Source organism: Acromyrmex echinatior, chromosome 1, assembly GCF_024713525.1.
Source record: "Acromyrmex echinatior isolate Ae372 chromosome 1, ASM2471352v2, whole genome shotgun sequence".
NCBI lineage: Eukaryota > Metazoa > Arthropoda > Insecta > Hymenoptera > Formicidae > Acromyrmex > Acromyrmex echinatior.
The window spans coordinates 19,367,040-19,384,426 of record NC_141852.1 but is presented as its reverse complement, the minus strand read 5'-3'; the positions used below and the strand labels follow the sequence as shown (position 1 = coordinate 19,384,426).

At 33.2% G+C, this 17,387-nt stretch overlaps 1 protein-coding gene across 1 annotated transcript; it reads right to left on the bottom strand.

Moving 5' to 3' along the window:
- Positions 1-25: 25 nt before the first annotated feature.
- On the bottom strand, positions 26-3,390 carry Prp3 (pre-mRNA processing factor 3). The gene is made up of 5 exons (XM_087402535.1): positions 2,965-3,390; positions 2,319-2,530; positions 1,421-2,201; positions 663-1,020; positions 26-586 (listed from the first exon to the last, which is right to left on the bottom strand). Exons 1-5 carry the CDS (start codon positions 3,110-3,112, stop codon positions 187-189), a joined length of 1,899 nt encoding a protein of 632 aa, XP_087258661.1. The 5' UTR covers positions 3,113-3,390; the 3' UTR covers positions 26-186.
- Positions 3,391-17,387: the final 13,997 nt, after the last annotated feature.

The following is a 17,387-nucleotide window of genomic DNA, read 5'->3' as shown; positions in this document are numbered from 1 at the left end:
ACTATTATATAATAAGTAAATAGACTTTTTGAAACAATGAACACTTTTATTTATGTCCACTCTTAGTATGGTTATACATCTTTTATTTCTCATTTCAATAATCTTTGTTGTTATTAAGTTGTACAGTTATTTATCATTTGTTGTATTAGCTAAATTATATGTTAAATTAATTTACAAGATTATATTTTAAGGGCGTACTTCATCTGTATTATCAAGAACTGCGCCACTGTAGGCTAAATCCCAATAATGTTCCACTTGATGTTTCTTAAAATGTTCTCGAGCCATTTTTTCAATAGGGCACACTTTAAACTTAATTTCTCCGAAATGGCGCTGTTTACTTGTCCCTTCCCACACAAGTACACATCTATTTGGTACATCATTTCCGTCATTATCCTTCACTATATCTTCTTCCCATTTGATGCGATGCATCATCAGTCGTTTATACTTAGCTTGTTGTTTTGCTCCACCTTCCACTACAACAACATTACAATCTCGGAACAGCATTACGCAACCAGTAAGATAAAGTTGTTTCGCGTTAGTCTCCACTTTGAATTTTTTTGAAGCATTATTGACAAGATCACGTATTCTGTAAAAGATATAATATTATATTTATAAATATACTATACAGCAAAATTATATATGTATATGTATATAATATTTACCTATAAACAGAAACATATACGCCAAGACTAGTATCTTCTTTAAGCTTCCTCGCCTTTTTTTCACGACGTTGATCAGCAGTAAGTCTCCGTGCTGCATTTGCATCCTCATGAGCTTTCAACCTTTTAGCCATTTGTTGTCGAACATGAGCTTCAATTTTAGTAGGATCTTGTACAGCTTCAGTCCCTAAAACTCGCATGAGATTCGAGATTCGCAACTTTGGCTCAGGTGGTGCTTCTAGACCTAATCGAATTTTTTCTTGCTCTTCCTTCCAAGTTTCTCGTCTATTTTGTCTTCTTAATTTCTTACGTTCTTTTTTTGTGAGAAATACAGGCATATATATTGGTTTCAAAGGATCCGCTGTACAAAATAATCACAGAAAACAGTATAAATATATTCAATTTTATAAATAAATACACACATACACACAGAGTGTTAAATTGCAGACACTAATCATATAGCGCTATTCCTGATTAAAAATTGAATTGAAAAGTCCTCTATCATTTTGCAATTTTCGTGATAGTTAATGGTTGGGCAGCCGGACACGCGCTTATTCGGCAATATTTAAAAATTAATATTTCGTCCATTGCGAAAATTACAAAATTATAAAGGACTTTTCGACTTAATTTTTAATTAGGAATAACTCTATATGATTAGTGTCTGTTATTTAAGAAACACTGTGTATATCAAAAACTTATACATATAAATATAAATTATATATATATATATATATATATATATATGTGTATATAATACATACTTGGAGGCCGCATTTGTGTTGGATGCTCTACTAAATTAGTGATAGTCAAACTTTTGATTGTCGTTAACTCATTTTCATTAGGATATCCACCAGTTAATATAACAGAATCCCACCATTCTATATTAGGCACATCTTCACTAAGAGCTTCAGTTTTGGGTGCGATAAGAGCTAATTTAGTCGCTGAACTAATTCCAGTTTTTCTAGCAATTTGACTAATTTCATTTTGCAATTTCTCTAACTGTGTCTTCATGCGCATTCTTTCTGCTAATTGTTGGAATTTTCCTGGTTCGTGAAATTTTAATGCACGTTTACCACGCATAGCTGGTTTTACACCTATTCTGTTATCAAAAAAATGAGTATCTTGTATTTCTTCTGGACCTTTTGATTCTTGTAGTTGAGCTTTGAATTCTTCTCTTTTTTTTGCACGTATATTAGCTTTTAATGTAGGTACTACTTGAGTAAGTTGTACTTCTTTGCCTGTTATATCTACTGTTCTGCCAGATTCATCCAAAATTAAGGGAGTTGGTTTGTCAGGTACATTAACATTGCCAAGTAATCCTGAATTTAATTTATTTCTGATCTGTGCTTGTAATGCAGCTATTTTTCGTGCTTTGTCTGAATCTGTTTTACTTAATAGGCCTTGATTATACATGCTTCCTACTGTTGGTAGTGTATCACGCCCTTTAAAGGGCTTTGCAGAAACATCTTCCTGCTTTATAGCCTTTAAAGCTCTTTTTCTTTCTTCTATTTCTCTTTGTGCATTAGCCATCATTTGTCTTATCTAAAGATATAAAGAATTAAGTTTATAATATATACTGAAGTGTTTGAACTATTTAAAGCATTAAGATAATATATATATATATATATATATATATATATATATATAAAATTCTAATACCTTATCTGCAGAAAGTTGAGTCTCTATAGGTTTTTCATTTTTTGTTTCATCATCTTTGAATCTCGATTTCTTTGCATCTTTGTCTTTATCTTTATCTTCAGGATGAGATCGTTTTTTACTCTTTTGAGATGCTTTAGTATCATCGTATATCGTAAATATCTTTTCTGTCAACTTAGAAGCTTTCTTGTCTTCTAATAAAGCCGATAATTTATCTACAAAAATTTTTTTTGCATATTATATAGAATCATATACTTCGAATATATATATATATATATATATACATATATATATATATATTGTATATATATATTTTTTTTTAAATATATAAGTATATTTCAAGTATATGAAATGAAGTAATACAGATACTTTAATACACTCCATGTCGTGACAATTGCAAGTGATTTGTCCACAGTGTGCCACATGATATAGTTACTAATAATTTATGATATTCTTGTTTGTATTTATATTTAAGAAAAATGAAAAGTTAAGAAAAATGTATTTCATAACATATTTTATTAAAAATTATAAAAAACTTTTATGAAGAATGGTCTGAACAAAAAGTCATAAAACGTATTAAATATTAATAACAAAAATTGTAGAAAATAATCATTATAGAAAATAAATTGATGTATTTTCTATTGCTAACCTGCTGTTTTACGTTTGTCATAGCCAGAAGTAATACAGTTGACAGCTGTAGTAACAATAGCTGGTTCACTAAAGCCAAGAAATTTATGAACCGCTTTCTCAATCTGCGGTTTCATTTCGTCTATTTCTTTTCTCGTTAAATAAGACATGTTTTTAATTTTATTTCACTCGTTGAATATTTAAGTAAGTCCACTATTTCGTGATAAAATTAATATTCTTACAATATAAGCATCTTGCAAATATTAAGGTTAAAATCACCAATATCAAATGCTTTTTACCATGCAATACGGTTTAACATTGAACACATTCAACAAAGAAATGCTTGTAGTTATGTGCTAAGCAGTACCAGAGAGAAACCTGAGAGTCGTCATCCCTACCTCTTTCATATAACCACCGACGAGTACTATTAAAGACCGACATTCTTGCGGGAGTTCGCGTCCTTATGAATATTGAAGATTAAGAGTTAAAAACTGATAATATTGTACTAATATTATGATTTATTAGTTTAGTAGACGTATTTATGCATTTAGAACTCAATAATACTCGATTTTTCTAAAAAATTGTGATTTTAGTATTATCGTCAAAGTTTGATTATCAACAGAGATGATAACTGTAGAAAAAAATTGTAATTTTTCTGCAATATATAGAATATTATAGGATTATAAGTGTACATATTTATTTATGGAGCATGTATATAATAAAAAAGCATGAATTTAACAATGTAATATCCAAATATTTAGGTTAATATTCGTAAATTTATATCAATTGTCGATAATGTCAGCGTTCTTTAATTATCTCCAGGTCCCTTTTTGTGAAGATTAAGACCGGTATTCATAGTCAAATCTTATATTCAAGACCGTCTTAAGTATGTACACTGACAAAAATTTATACATTCAAAAAAGGTGCGTTTCGAAATACAGTCAAAACGCGTACAAGTTATATAAAGTTTGTTGTATTAATGTTTAGAAGAACATATCAATAACAGCGAGCGCTCACTCAACTGTTGAGTCTGTTGAACGCAGCCTATGAATACCGGCCTAAAATTTACCGCTTTCAGCGGACTTAACAGTTGAATGAGCGCTTGCTTTTATTGGCATATTCTTCTAGATCTAAAATTCTGATTGGATGAGCTAAAAGACTACACCAATAACAGCGAGCGCTCACTTAACTGTTGAGTTTGCTGAATGCACCCAATGGCTCTTAGCACGGACACGCACCATATTCCTTACTACGATTTTATCGACAGTTTTGCAAAATAGGTATGATACTTATTTTCCATATCAAAAATGGATGTTAGTGGGCTGGTATACGCGCATCACACAAAAAAAGCCATCAGATTTTACTCCGACCAATCAAAAACACTTAGAGCGGGAACACAGAGACTGACATAGTCGGTTCTTACTTTAAGATCATCTTAAATAATATCTTAAAATACTATTGCAGCTCTCTGATTGGTTCATGACATCTTAAGACTGTATTTAAGATAATCTTAAATAGATAATTAAAGAATCAACTATGAATAGCCAGTCTTAAAATAAGAATGGACTATGAATACCGGCCCTAATGACTTTAATGGGAGCCGTTTACTAGCGCCTGTATGAATACAAAACATACATTACGTGGCTACAAATATTTCCGGCGGGTAACATATCGACCGTTAACTCCTACAAATAATTCTTTAGTTATACTTCTCTACGTAACTTTATATATATATTTATTAATGTTAACTAGTATGATTTAGAATACTTTATTTTATTTGAATTTTTTAAATATATGATCAGAATAAAATAGATTTATTTTTCTTGAACTTTATTATTGTTTCACATATATTCTGCTAACTTATATTAAAATTTATAAAAAAAATGAGCTCTTTCTTTTCTGAATGGATAAATCTATGTAAAATTCTTTATAAAATACATATTAAAGTAAATATATACCTACAAAAATTGTGATAGGCGCATAGATATAAGACTAAATTATAGATTTCATCGTATATAATTTATGAATACTTAAATATTATTCTTATTATTTCAATAGATATTCTTGTGTAGATATTAATAATTTATGTGAATTACTTCCCGATATTAACTCTTTGCCTATTTTGCTAATGATGTACTTACATTTCACATTTGAAGTGAGAAGAGCCCTCGAGGGAGATTTAGATAGCTTCTCGTAATTGGCACACATTGACTCTTGACTAGATTTTCAAGTTTGAGAGACTATACATATAATAGGTTGTGCACTTTATTGCTTCTACATCACGTGTGCATCACGTTAATGAAAGTTCAGAAATTCCTTTCATCAATCTATGTATATATTCCTTCCTTTCTAATATCTTATTATGCACATTTAAAATCTTATATTATTTACATTTATCTCTTGATAGATTTTCTTTATAATTACAAATCTTATATTATAATAAATATAAAAAAATTTTATTTTTTGGATTTACGACATTTTTTTTTAAAGACGTTTATAATATTTATTTTTGTTTTAATCATAAGCTAAAGAAACTTTTGAAAAAATTTATTTTATTATTATCAATAATAATTTGAAAATATAATGTTCTCTGATAGATTATATAAGCTATACAATCCCAGACAACATAAAATATTTAAAAGAGAGACATAAGACGTCTTTGGCGTCTAAAAGATATCTTAAAGATATCTTAAAGACATCTTATGTCTCAATGTGTTGTCTGGAATAAAATTGGAAAGATAGGGATAGGAAAGAAATATATGTATATATAACCATAGATTATTTTTAAATAACAATTTATTCAAAATATTAATATTTATTCAAAATATTAACAAATGAAAAGAAAACATTTTTATATATCTTATGATCAATTGATAAATATTTTAGATGATAATAGATTAATTGGTAGAATATATATATATATATATATATATATATATATATATATATATACATACATACATACATAAAATTCAGAAAATGCCTGCTGACATGTTGTTATTCAAGATTCTTTCGTTATGTGATTACATCGTCTATTGTTTGCAAGATGGTCTAATTGGTACATTGCGTGAAAATCGAATTGCTGGATTCCAACGCCCGCTTCGACCGTTTTCAATAGTTTCGGTGTATACCAAAGTACCGAACAATCAATCACTATGCATCTTACGGCCGTTCGGAGGAGACTTACAACGTAACGTGATGTTGCTGGAACGAAATATACGAAGGTGTAAAGGACGAAAGCGGTTGCGAGGGCGGCGGAATGGCAGTGGACCGACAACCGCAAATGAGAATGGCAGAGGGAACTACGCTGTTCCACGCTTCTCTGGTGACCGATGAGGCCAATTCTGCGAACCACATTTGCTTCATTCCGAGGCTGTTGCTCTAAACTTTTCTGTTGATTGAAATGAAGGAATTGGAATACCACATTTCCTTTGTCCAGGTTAGGCATCAATTAGACTTAATTGGCACATACCATACTATGGGACATTACTTGTTTATTTCTATTGTTAGCGACATATACCATGATGGTTGTGAAGATTAGCGCTGTTAGAAGATAAACACGTGTTGATCGAATAATATCATGCAATAGTTAATAAATGATTATTCTGAAAAAATAAATGTTTTACATTCACTGATAAAACATCGTAAATGTGTTTTATTCATATCGTTTCGCGCGGGTATTACACATTAATTATATATCGCGCTGTTTACAGATTTTGTATGAAATAGTTCTCTCTCTCTCTCTCTCTCTCTCTCTCTTTCTTTCTCCCTCTCTCATAATTTTGCATGAATTAAAAAATGTATAATAAAAACTTTATATAAACTCATTTCCAAACTTATTATCGGCACTATATTCACAATATGTGTATTTAAATTAATAAGCTTAAATTCAGATATCTATATGTAATTAAACAATAAAGACCAAGTTAAATCATTACGCGTACTCAAACACACACAAACTTTTATTTTTTTGCACACAGTTAACATGAAAAAGTTATTTTTAAGAAAGAAATAAAAATTAGAAGACAATGAAAGAAGACAATACTACTTTTGACAAAATATTATAATATCATGCAAAATTAATATTTATTCTCGATAAGTTTTTAATAAATTAATATGATGAAACTGAATACAGATATATTAATAATACATCTGTTTCAACTATAATTGAGTTTTTTATTTTGAGCAAATGAAAATAATAAGTAAAAAATATATTAAATTAACTAAATGAAAATTGTAATAACGGATTATAAATATAAAATTAGAACTAATTTGAAAAATCTATGAAAATCTTGGGTTATACCACACAATACAGTGTTGAAAACCAGTGTATCTAGTCAACAAGTTTAAACTTTCAACTATGGATACTCATGCAGGTCACTTGATTTGTATTCGCTAGTAAAAGTTACTCCATAGCTATCTGTTAGGCAAATTACTACAAAGTAACTGGAACTGACTGTTGATATGGCACAGGTTATCTAGCGTGAACGTACCACACAATTCCTGAATCCTGTTGTAAAACTGAACTTCATCCTAGCTTCGCAATTTAGTCCAAGACAAAATTAATTATTTCGAACTCTTTCTGATAAAATGTTTTGTATAAAAAGACATGTGATTTGAATTATAATGATTAGTTATAACTTTTTACAAACGTTTGTCTATATATTAGGTGTTGGAATTAATTCGTAGCGTTTTACAAGTGATGGGAAGTACTTTCATTAATGTATTTTTTAATGCTCATGTGAAATAAATAACATTCTTTCATTAAAAAACGCTACGAATTAATTCCAACACCTAATATAAAAAATTTTACATAAGAAAATGTGCTAAATTCTATGAATTATTGCATTACATGCAAAGCAGTAATATAACAAAATAAAAAAAGACTGATTTCCTTGCTATATTAAAGATATGTCTGCATTATTTCTTTTTTTTTACTATAAAATGATGATTCATAAAAATTTCACTTTAACTATGCGACTTTATTTTACATAAACTTTAATGTTTAGAAATACATAAAATAATATAAATATTGCAGTTATACAGTCGCAATGTATATCATATAAACCGCCTTCTTACCGATAATGGCCTAATACGATTAGACTCGTTGTAATTTCTTTTTAAGTAATATTCTACTTTACGTCACAAATCTTAGAAAAAGAACTTACATTTCAAGAATCTTTCATCCTCTTAAAACAGATTCTGCAGACGATGCACCTTTGCAGAATAGACTGATACTTTTTTTTTTACGATCGCGTTTTGCACTTGGCTCTTGACTGTAGTCCATATCTATTTCCGCGAAACCATAAAATTGCGGTGCTCCCATTCCCGTACTTTGACTGTACAGATAAGTGGCAGAATTCACAGCGTCCTTATCCATAAGATGCACCGTCAATGTCTCGATAATCGCGAGAACCACATTATCCAACCACATTCGCAAGATCCGTTTATCACTATAATTGATGTAACGAGATTTCGGAACTTAGAAGCAGCAAATAATTACGAAACTGTGCGATACAAATAGGAATAATATTATATAATTATCCATTTCAAATAAAGTATAATTTACTAACTTATTTTTTATTTTGACATTTAGTTTATAATTGGTTTTTTTTTTATAAATTTTATCAAATTTAGTGATCAACATATCTAGCAATGTAAAAAAAATCTACCATTTATAATAATAACGATATGTATGATATCGTACGAATCATATGTTATCATATGCTAAATAAGTTATATTTACTCATTATGTATTGGGTGAGTCGTGTTTCTTCGTAAATTTAACGATTTTGCTAGTAGACGTGGGCACGTCCCAAAATGATGTACGGTTCGCTCGTATGAGTCGGTAGCTAATGCTCTAATATGCGCAAAGGGTGCCATGCCCGTGTCACGCGGATTACCACTAATTGTAGTTTATGCTTTATACTACGCTATTCTCTTGTACGGCCGTTGGGTATTCGATGTATTAACGGAGATCTGCGCGCGTGTGCATGCGCATACAAAGAAACGACTGCCTATCTATACATCACGTACGTGAAGATACGTAATAGATCGTATGTATACGTATATTGGTGAATGTGATATTCATATGGTAGAGGTTCCCAAATTTTTGTAATCATTGAGCCTGAACTTGGCAATTAAGAAATATATCGCTTTTTCTTACTATTCAATATAATAAATTTTTATTGATAATTAAAACGTACTTATAAATTTATAAGATTTGTGTAAGAATTATACATTTTTGATATATTTTTTCACTATATTATTAATTGCATTTTTTCAATATATTATTAAAGACACTTTAAGGCACACAATTAACATATTTTTTTAAGAATTACAATAGATTGCGTATTACAATTGTAAATGTAATATTCATTTGGAGCTTTATTTCTTAACAATTTCATTAAGAAAAGCTTACTGTAATGGCAATTATCTCGTCAATGATGGAACAAACAATTTATACCTTATATTACGCGAAAATTTAAAAATCATTATTTTTATCACATTATCCAAACATGATATTGTATAAGAGACTTTGAAATGGAGACTAATGCTCGTTTCCACCAATGTAGATTAACTTTAATCTCAGTTCAACTTACTTTTCGTCTTTTTCTAGTTCTAAAGAATTAGAAAAAGACAAAGAGTAAGTTGAACCGAGATTAAAGTTAATGTTGGTGGAAATGGGCATAAACGTAATTTGTCAGATTTGAAAATATTATTATGCTGGAAAAGTAAACAATTGCTCGCATATTTATTCTATTGCAATATCATCACACGTATCGTACTATTATTATTACAATCAATTATAAAAACAAATTTGAAATTATCCCGTATGGAGATATAAAACGTGGAGAGAAAGTGTGCTTTTTGTGAAAAAGGAAGCGATGTTTTCCGTCCCGACAAAATTAGCAACTGTCAAGAAAATGATTAGTGCAATACGACATGCGAGTGGTTGAGCATTACTGTGATGCTGCTGCTGCTGCTGCTGCTGTTGCTGCTGCTGCTGCTACACACGCGGCGCGAACAGGGAGCTCGGACTTCCTCGGCTGTCATGTCCGCGCGTCTGTCAGTCTGGGCTAAAATAACCGGGCATCGCACCCCTGCCTCGCAATTAAGCACGGCTGTATCTACCGGCTATACGCAACACACGATCCCCTGTCTACGCAGAAACGTGTACACAGGTGCGCACGAATGCACGGGTACTGCTTCGCAAAGGGTGTATCACATCTACAGTCGCACCCGCGACTGCCAACACAAACTTTGTTGAAAATCATCAATTGTTTATTTTTATTTCAATTGCAGGTATCGTTATACTCATATTATTCGGTTATAGGGAGATTAAAGTGCATTTAATCATAGAAGTACATTTGAATGATGTACGCACTATGTATTCCAAGTTTTTATGCGTTCTCGTTTTTTTTTTGTTAGAAATACTTGAAATATTCAAAAAATATTGAGGAATATATATGAGATACTTGATAATTTATAAATTGGCCAAATTATTTACCGTATACTTTTTATTAATGATTCTGTGTTTGTCTTTTAGAAATTTTCAAATAGCTTTCCTATCAATTTTAACAACGTTATTCCTTAATTAAAAGGGCTTTTATGTATCATGAAAATTAATTTAAAGATTATAAGATAAATATAAAAAATATGTTTGGGAAAAAATTGCGTTTGATAAAAAATGGAATTATAATTCCATTTTTTCTCGGTTAACGTTTTGTATGGTGCGCATATTTTCTTCTCTTCGTTTTCGTGTCCGCTACGTTTGTATAATTACCTGCGTTGTGGTGCCCAACCCTTATTTTTTTAACGGGTAGAACAAGCGCATACAGCCGTTATATCTCGCGGCTACTATCGATGCGAGCGATGTTTACGTTTAATTACTGCTGAATACAAACGTTTAATTGTTACGCGCTGTTTGTACTTAGAGTTAAATGCTCTTTGTTTTCATCATATAAACAGATGAGAAAGATTATTGCTACGAAATTATTCTAGCCGCACAAAAATTATGGACGAGAGAAAACTCGTAAAATTATTAGCAAATTCAATTTTTTTTATTTTCGCAAATGCAACGTATATAAATATATCAATAAATTAATAAAAAAAAATATATCAAGGATTATATATATATATATATGTATATATATAAGCAAGCAATTCCATTCTATTCTAAGGATTGATGCAGGATTGATTGGAAGTTAAAATAACACATATACATTTTCTATAATATATTTTACATTATAAACCAACCATACATCATCATAATAATATCTTGTATTCTTAAGCCTATGCGTGTTTTATCCTATATTTTCGTTTATATACTTCCTTCATATTTATACTTTGTTTACTTTTTCCATAGTATTTATATATATTTTTATTTATATTCATCATTATTTATAATGTACTTTTATATGCTATGTTATGTATATATATAATATCATACACGTTTCTTTTTTCATACGCACGTCCCAGGGAGTCTCGCGGTAGTGTTGCGTGTATATTGTGTGAAAATTGTTTCTGCAAGCGTACATATCCCTGTGTACACATATGCCTGTCTCTACCGTCCGCGCGCGTAGTACACGGTCTCTCTCTCTCGTTCTCTCTAGTCTCTACATGTGTATGCGTGTGATTTGTGTATTGTTGTCTTGTGCGTGCGCCGTCACGCATCGTTGCAAATTACATATACATTATACAGCTCTCGCTCGGCGTGACGCTCTCGAGCCGTTCCCAGCTCCTTAACTTAAATATGCAACGAGGCTGCCATGGGACCCCGCGGGCCAATACGTTTAATCGCGGAAGTATACTTAAGTCACGAGCGCTTGATCGCTCCCGTCGCTTTCCTTATTATAACGCTTTGTTGCCGTTTAGTTTTCGTGCCGACATTTCGGTGGCTGTTTTCGTAATATGAGCACAGTGCCGAACGATGCACGATGGATGGATGTCGGCCCTTTCCCTCGAACTCCGCGCCGTGCCGTTTCATGCGTGATATACAATATGTGTACAACATGTTTTACTGATGTATATATATTTTTTCCCCCCCGATCATTCGCGTTTTTGCTATTTTTTTTTTTCAGTTTCTCGTTGTCCTTCTCTTTACCGAAATGCATATACATAAAGAAGTGGATAAAGGCACCTAACTTCTTAGCGTACGGTCGTAAGTGATATGCCGCGTATCGCATCGGGGTAGGGAGAAGGGCCATATCTACGAGGGCCCCGCAACGCATACTTTTGTCAAATCGTACGAAAAGCTACGAGAAAAATGAAGGAACGTCGTAATCTCTGTATGAATCGGACGCGATCATAATTATCGTACTCTCTTTTTGAAATTTTACTTAACGTTTTTTTTTTCCGCTGAAGCATACCATATCTCATTTTTTTCTCCCTATACATTTCTTTTTCACTCTCACGTTTTCTCACCTGCTTTTTTTTTCTTATATTCCATCCGACATATTCGCATTCTTCCATCGCATGTTCGCCCTGTTTAACTCTTTTCTCTCACACATGCTTTCTTTCGCACATTCTCTCTCTCTCTCTCTCTCTCTTTCTCTCCTGCTATCGCTCCATACATTACATATATCTATATTTAGGGGCACAGGGGGTCCGGCAGGCTAGCCACATCTATCTTCTCTTACTAGTTACATCTCAATGTGTTTTCTTATTTCTTATAACTAAAGGTATTTAACACAGTATGTCACGGAGCGCGCATTTACATATGCCGCGCATCCGCATTCGTTCGCTTCCTTCTTTTTTGTTCGTTAAGCTTATACTCGATATAGCTTCTATTTGTTGGCTAATATTATCATCTTACACATATATATATGCATATATGTATATATAATATACATATTTGTATTATATATAGATGCGTATGTTCTTGTTTGTAGTCTCCCTCGTATAATATGATTATATACATACATTACTTTATGTTTTATGCTTGGTATCTACGCTTACGGCTCCTACTTTTGTTTTCTTTCACTGTGTGCTTTTTTTTCTTAAACATTCTTGCTCTAACACTAAGCTGTTTCCACGGTGCTTTGCATCAGTAAGTATCCCAATTTGGCTCGACTGCTGCCCTCGTCCCGCTAAGAATTATGTTAGACTCTCGAGGGGCACATCTGAATATAAATAGTTAAGTTAAATGCACCTCGGTTAGAAAGAAAATATACGTTTAGTTGCGATTTACGATTAAAAATTTAGTTACAAAATAATAGTGCTTTTTAGAAGAATTATGAAATTAATTTTGTTCTTTTTTTTTTTAATAACAATCAATGAAATTATTCTGGTAAAATATTATACGTTTGATATACTTATGTTGTATATTAATTAAAACGCTAAAAATTCCAATAAGTTACTATGTTGTACCTACCCATTTGTCATTCACAGATATTCGAAATTCATAAAAAGTTTCACGAAAGTGCGAAGATCAGTAATCATGAATGGAAACTAAAGCGATATCTTAATTTAAGTACACAGCCCATGAATACTATTCTTGATATCACGATTCAGATTACATCGAAGTAAATTATGACGATTGTCATTGCTACGCACGCAATTTGTCATGATGAAAAACAAATGTAGTGTGCAATAAATTTTACGGGATCGGCTAAGTTTCGTTCCTAAGCATCACCGCTCTAGTGTCGCAAACAGTTAACAGAGAAAAAACGTTTTCGTGAGCACAACTGCAGTTTGAGTAACTTGAAGCATCAATCGCTTAATTGCATTCCACATCCCTCATTGTAGTTCCTAATTGGGAGTGGTAGGATCGACTGATTGGCTCGATGATATGTTTCATGTATGCATCGCGGTACCTACGTGTTGATCGACATCAAAATCACGTATTGTGGTACACTCGCGAGAGGCAAAAAGCATTACGCGGCGCGCGCGCGAACACGATAGGATAGCATCGTAGGCAATTAATACTCCTTGCTCTCTTACTTTCTCCAGGACCGATGCCACCTCCTCTGTCCATTGCCTGCACAAGACTTGTGCAAACACGTCGGTGACGATAATTAATACCTAGCCCTCGATGAAAAGAACACGTACAAGTTTCTAAATGTATGTTTCTTCAATGATTGTCGACTATCGTTTGGTAAGTCTCCGCGAGATAAGTCTGTTCAGGCGGAGGAATGTATGCAGTGGCATCACAGAATAATCGTGGAAACAAATAAGAGAGCATCAAGGGAGGAGACGCACGGATGAAGAAGAGTCGAAATGACACAGTGCCCGTTACGAGATACTAAGAGAAGAGAAGAAACACGCTACGTGATAGGAATCGAGGAGCGAAAAAGAAAAAAAAAGGGCACGTATTGAATTTTATTGTAACTTGAGACTGTAGTAATTCGATGAGGATTGGATAACCAGGAGCGGTCGCTTCGGTAAAGCTGGAACAATGTAATAGTAAAAATCTCGAAATAGTGTGAATCTCTCACGTTACCTAATACGCGGCCAATTGTCAGATTATAGAATCTGAGAACGGTGAGTTAAGGACGCGGGCAAAGGATGGAGGCAGCAGCCGCAGCACGCGTTCCTGTGTGTATGTGTATACATGTATATATGTTTATACATGCCAATATCTGTTTTTTTCGGTGTATGCATATACACGTGTCCTGCCGTATTTGTGCCGTATAAGAGTGCTGAGTATAACTTGCGGATATTAGTTATTGCACTATCCCTCATGAACGCTTTTATTTTGTTAACCTAATGATCGACAAGCTATAGATTAGATTAGACTACGTCTAGAGCTTTTGTTAAGTTTCTCGCCGCTATATTCTACACGTATGCTGTGTGCATTTTGTGTATTTGGTGTTGTGTGTATTTACATACGCGTATATGTTTTACACCTCGTGTATGCGCGCGCGTGTCCCTTTTCCCGAATAGGTCCATGAGTGGATCTTAGGTACCATAAGTGGATCTCTTTTACCAGTTTTGCCCTACGGTGTGGTTTTCATCAAAAGTTTACCCCCTCTTTTTACAATTTATTTCGCCCCGTTTCATACTTCCCCGTCATCCGTCGTTTCCATCCACGATTCCATTGCCCCTTTGTTTTGCCTACTAAGTCAGATTACATTAATAATTATCTATCTATCACTTTATGCTACATTTTGGTTTCCTGTTTAACGCGACGATTCGCTCAATCGGCTAGCTCCACTCGGTATATGTCCTAGACAACGTACAGGACTACATCAAGTTATACACACGCCTTCATGTTTAAGGCGTCTTTTTTTTTAAATACTTTTTACAAGATCGGGTGTCCACGCTAATTCTTTGAAAGAACGCGGGATCCCTCACTTTTTCTCTGTCGAAGGTGGAATCGAGTCGGAGTGCATAGCGAGCAATTCGATAAGGGGAGTGATTGGGCGGAACGTAAGGAACGTAAAAGTAGAGTGTCAAATTCAATTAATCCTTTTGTTGATTAAACGCTTCCTGGTATACGATACTGTACAGAAGTTGATTGACAGATGCAAACGGACGCGATAACAGGTTCTTATTGCATAATTCGTATTACAGTCTGCCATTGGGTCCCTCTTGCCACACGATCTCTCTTTCTCTCTCTTTCTCTCTCTCTCTCTCTCTCTCTCTCTCTCTCTTTCTCTCTTTCTCTGTTCCCCCTCTCTCCCCTTGCTCGTTCCACCTTTCACAAAAATAACCTATATTTTTATTTCTTTGCCTAACTAATAATGTACACGATATTTTCTTTTTACTTATATATGTTCTTTTTCATGTCGTTTCTTAAAAGCTAACTCTGTCTCTCTTTTTCACGCACAATGCTTTGTTTTACGCACGACGATTGAAAATAACAGCCCTCGCCGCCGCTGCGCGCAAGTATATATATTTATATATATAATATATATATGCATTTTTGTATTTATATGTATGTATATATATTTATTTATAATTTTGTTGCTTTCTCTTTGCATACTCGTGCCGTGTCCTCGAGGCTAGTCACCCAATTTCTATTAGAAAATGAAATTCGGTTATATAAAGCATAACGATTTCGTTTTAAGCTAGAAATTTAAATAATATGAAAATTTTGCAAATCGCGATTGTAACCTGCATTTTATTGTAAATATATTTACACTGTGATATTTTTAATTTCCTTAATACGTCTTGTTAGATATTGACATTATTATATTATAAAGATAAACAATAAAAGAATAATATTTAATTATAATGATATAGACAAAATTTTGTCAAGGTGCAGGTTACGACAGAACTGAATCGAAAGATGATTAAAATTGATGTTTATCAACATGCAAAAACTGCAAGAAATAATTGGTCGCGCTTACATCACGTGCGATCGTGCATGATAATTCACATATTGTACTAAACTAAAGACATAATAAAATTTAGAATAAGCTAAATGCATTCAATAAGAAAATTATGTGCAGATAATTAAACATATGTATGAATAAATATATTTCTAAGAACATATATACCAGCAACAACACAAATTAGAAATAAATCTGATAATATATCTTTTAATGATCTTCGCTTACAAAACATACAAAACAGAACTTAGATATAATAATTCAGAACGATTCTCTTTTACATTTTTTTATAAAGATGCAAATCAAATAAGAGCAAGGCGACAAAATACAGCCAATATAGCGATAACACTATTATTCTTAATTTTGGTTATGTATTATATAAATTACTATATCAGAATCATTCATCGCGATTGAAAACGCTGAAATGTGGCGATTTTTATTGTCGAGCTTTCCTCTCATGGGAAAATCACTCTTTTATCTGGTGACACAATCGCGACGGATCGTTGGTAAACACACACATATACACACACAACACACACACACACACACACACACACACACACACACACACACTGACTCATTCACTGACTCACTCACTGACTCACTCACTCACTCACTCACTCACTCACTCACTCACTCACTCACTCACTCACTCACTCACTCACTCACTCACTCACTCACTCACTCACTCACTCACTCACTCACTCACTCACTCACTCACTCACTCACTCACTCACTCACTCACTCACTCACTCACTCACTCACTCACTCACTCACTCACTCACTCACTCACTCACTCACTCACTCACTCACTCACTCACTCACTCACTCACTCACTCACTCACTCACTCACTCACTCACTCACTCACTCACTCACTCACTCACTCACTCACTCACTCACTCACTCACTCACTCACTCACTCACTCACTCACTCACTCACTCACTCACTCACTCACTCACTCACTCACTCACTCACTCACTCACTCACTCACTCACTCACTCACTCACTCACTCACTCACTCACTCACTCACTCACTCACTCACTCACTCACTCACTCACTCACTCACTCACTCACTCACTCACTCACTCACTCACTCACTCACTCACTCACTCACTCACTCACTCACTCACTCACTCACTCACTCACTCACTCACTCACTCACTCA

Bases quoted from the DNA above. Each gene is read 5' to 3' on its own strand.
- Prp3 (XM_087402535.1), bottom strand. From the start codon at position 3,112: ATGTCTTATTTAACGAGAAAAGAAATAGACGAAATGAAACCGCAGATT. The intron at 2,531-2,964 runs GTTAGCAATAGA...AAATTTTTGTAG, and splicing joins TGACAAACGTAAAACAGCAG to ATAAATTATCGGCTTTATTA. The intron at 587-662 runs GTAAATATTATA...TATCTTTTACAG, and splicing joins GTATATGTTTCTGTTTATAG to AATACGTGATCTTGTCAATA.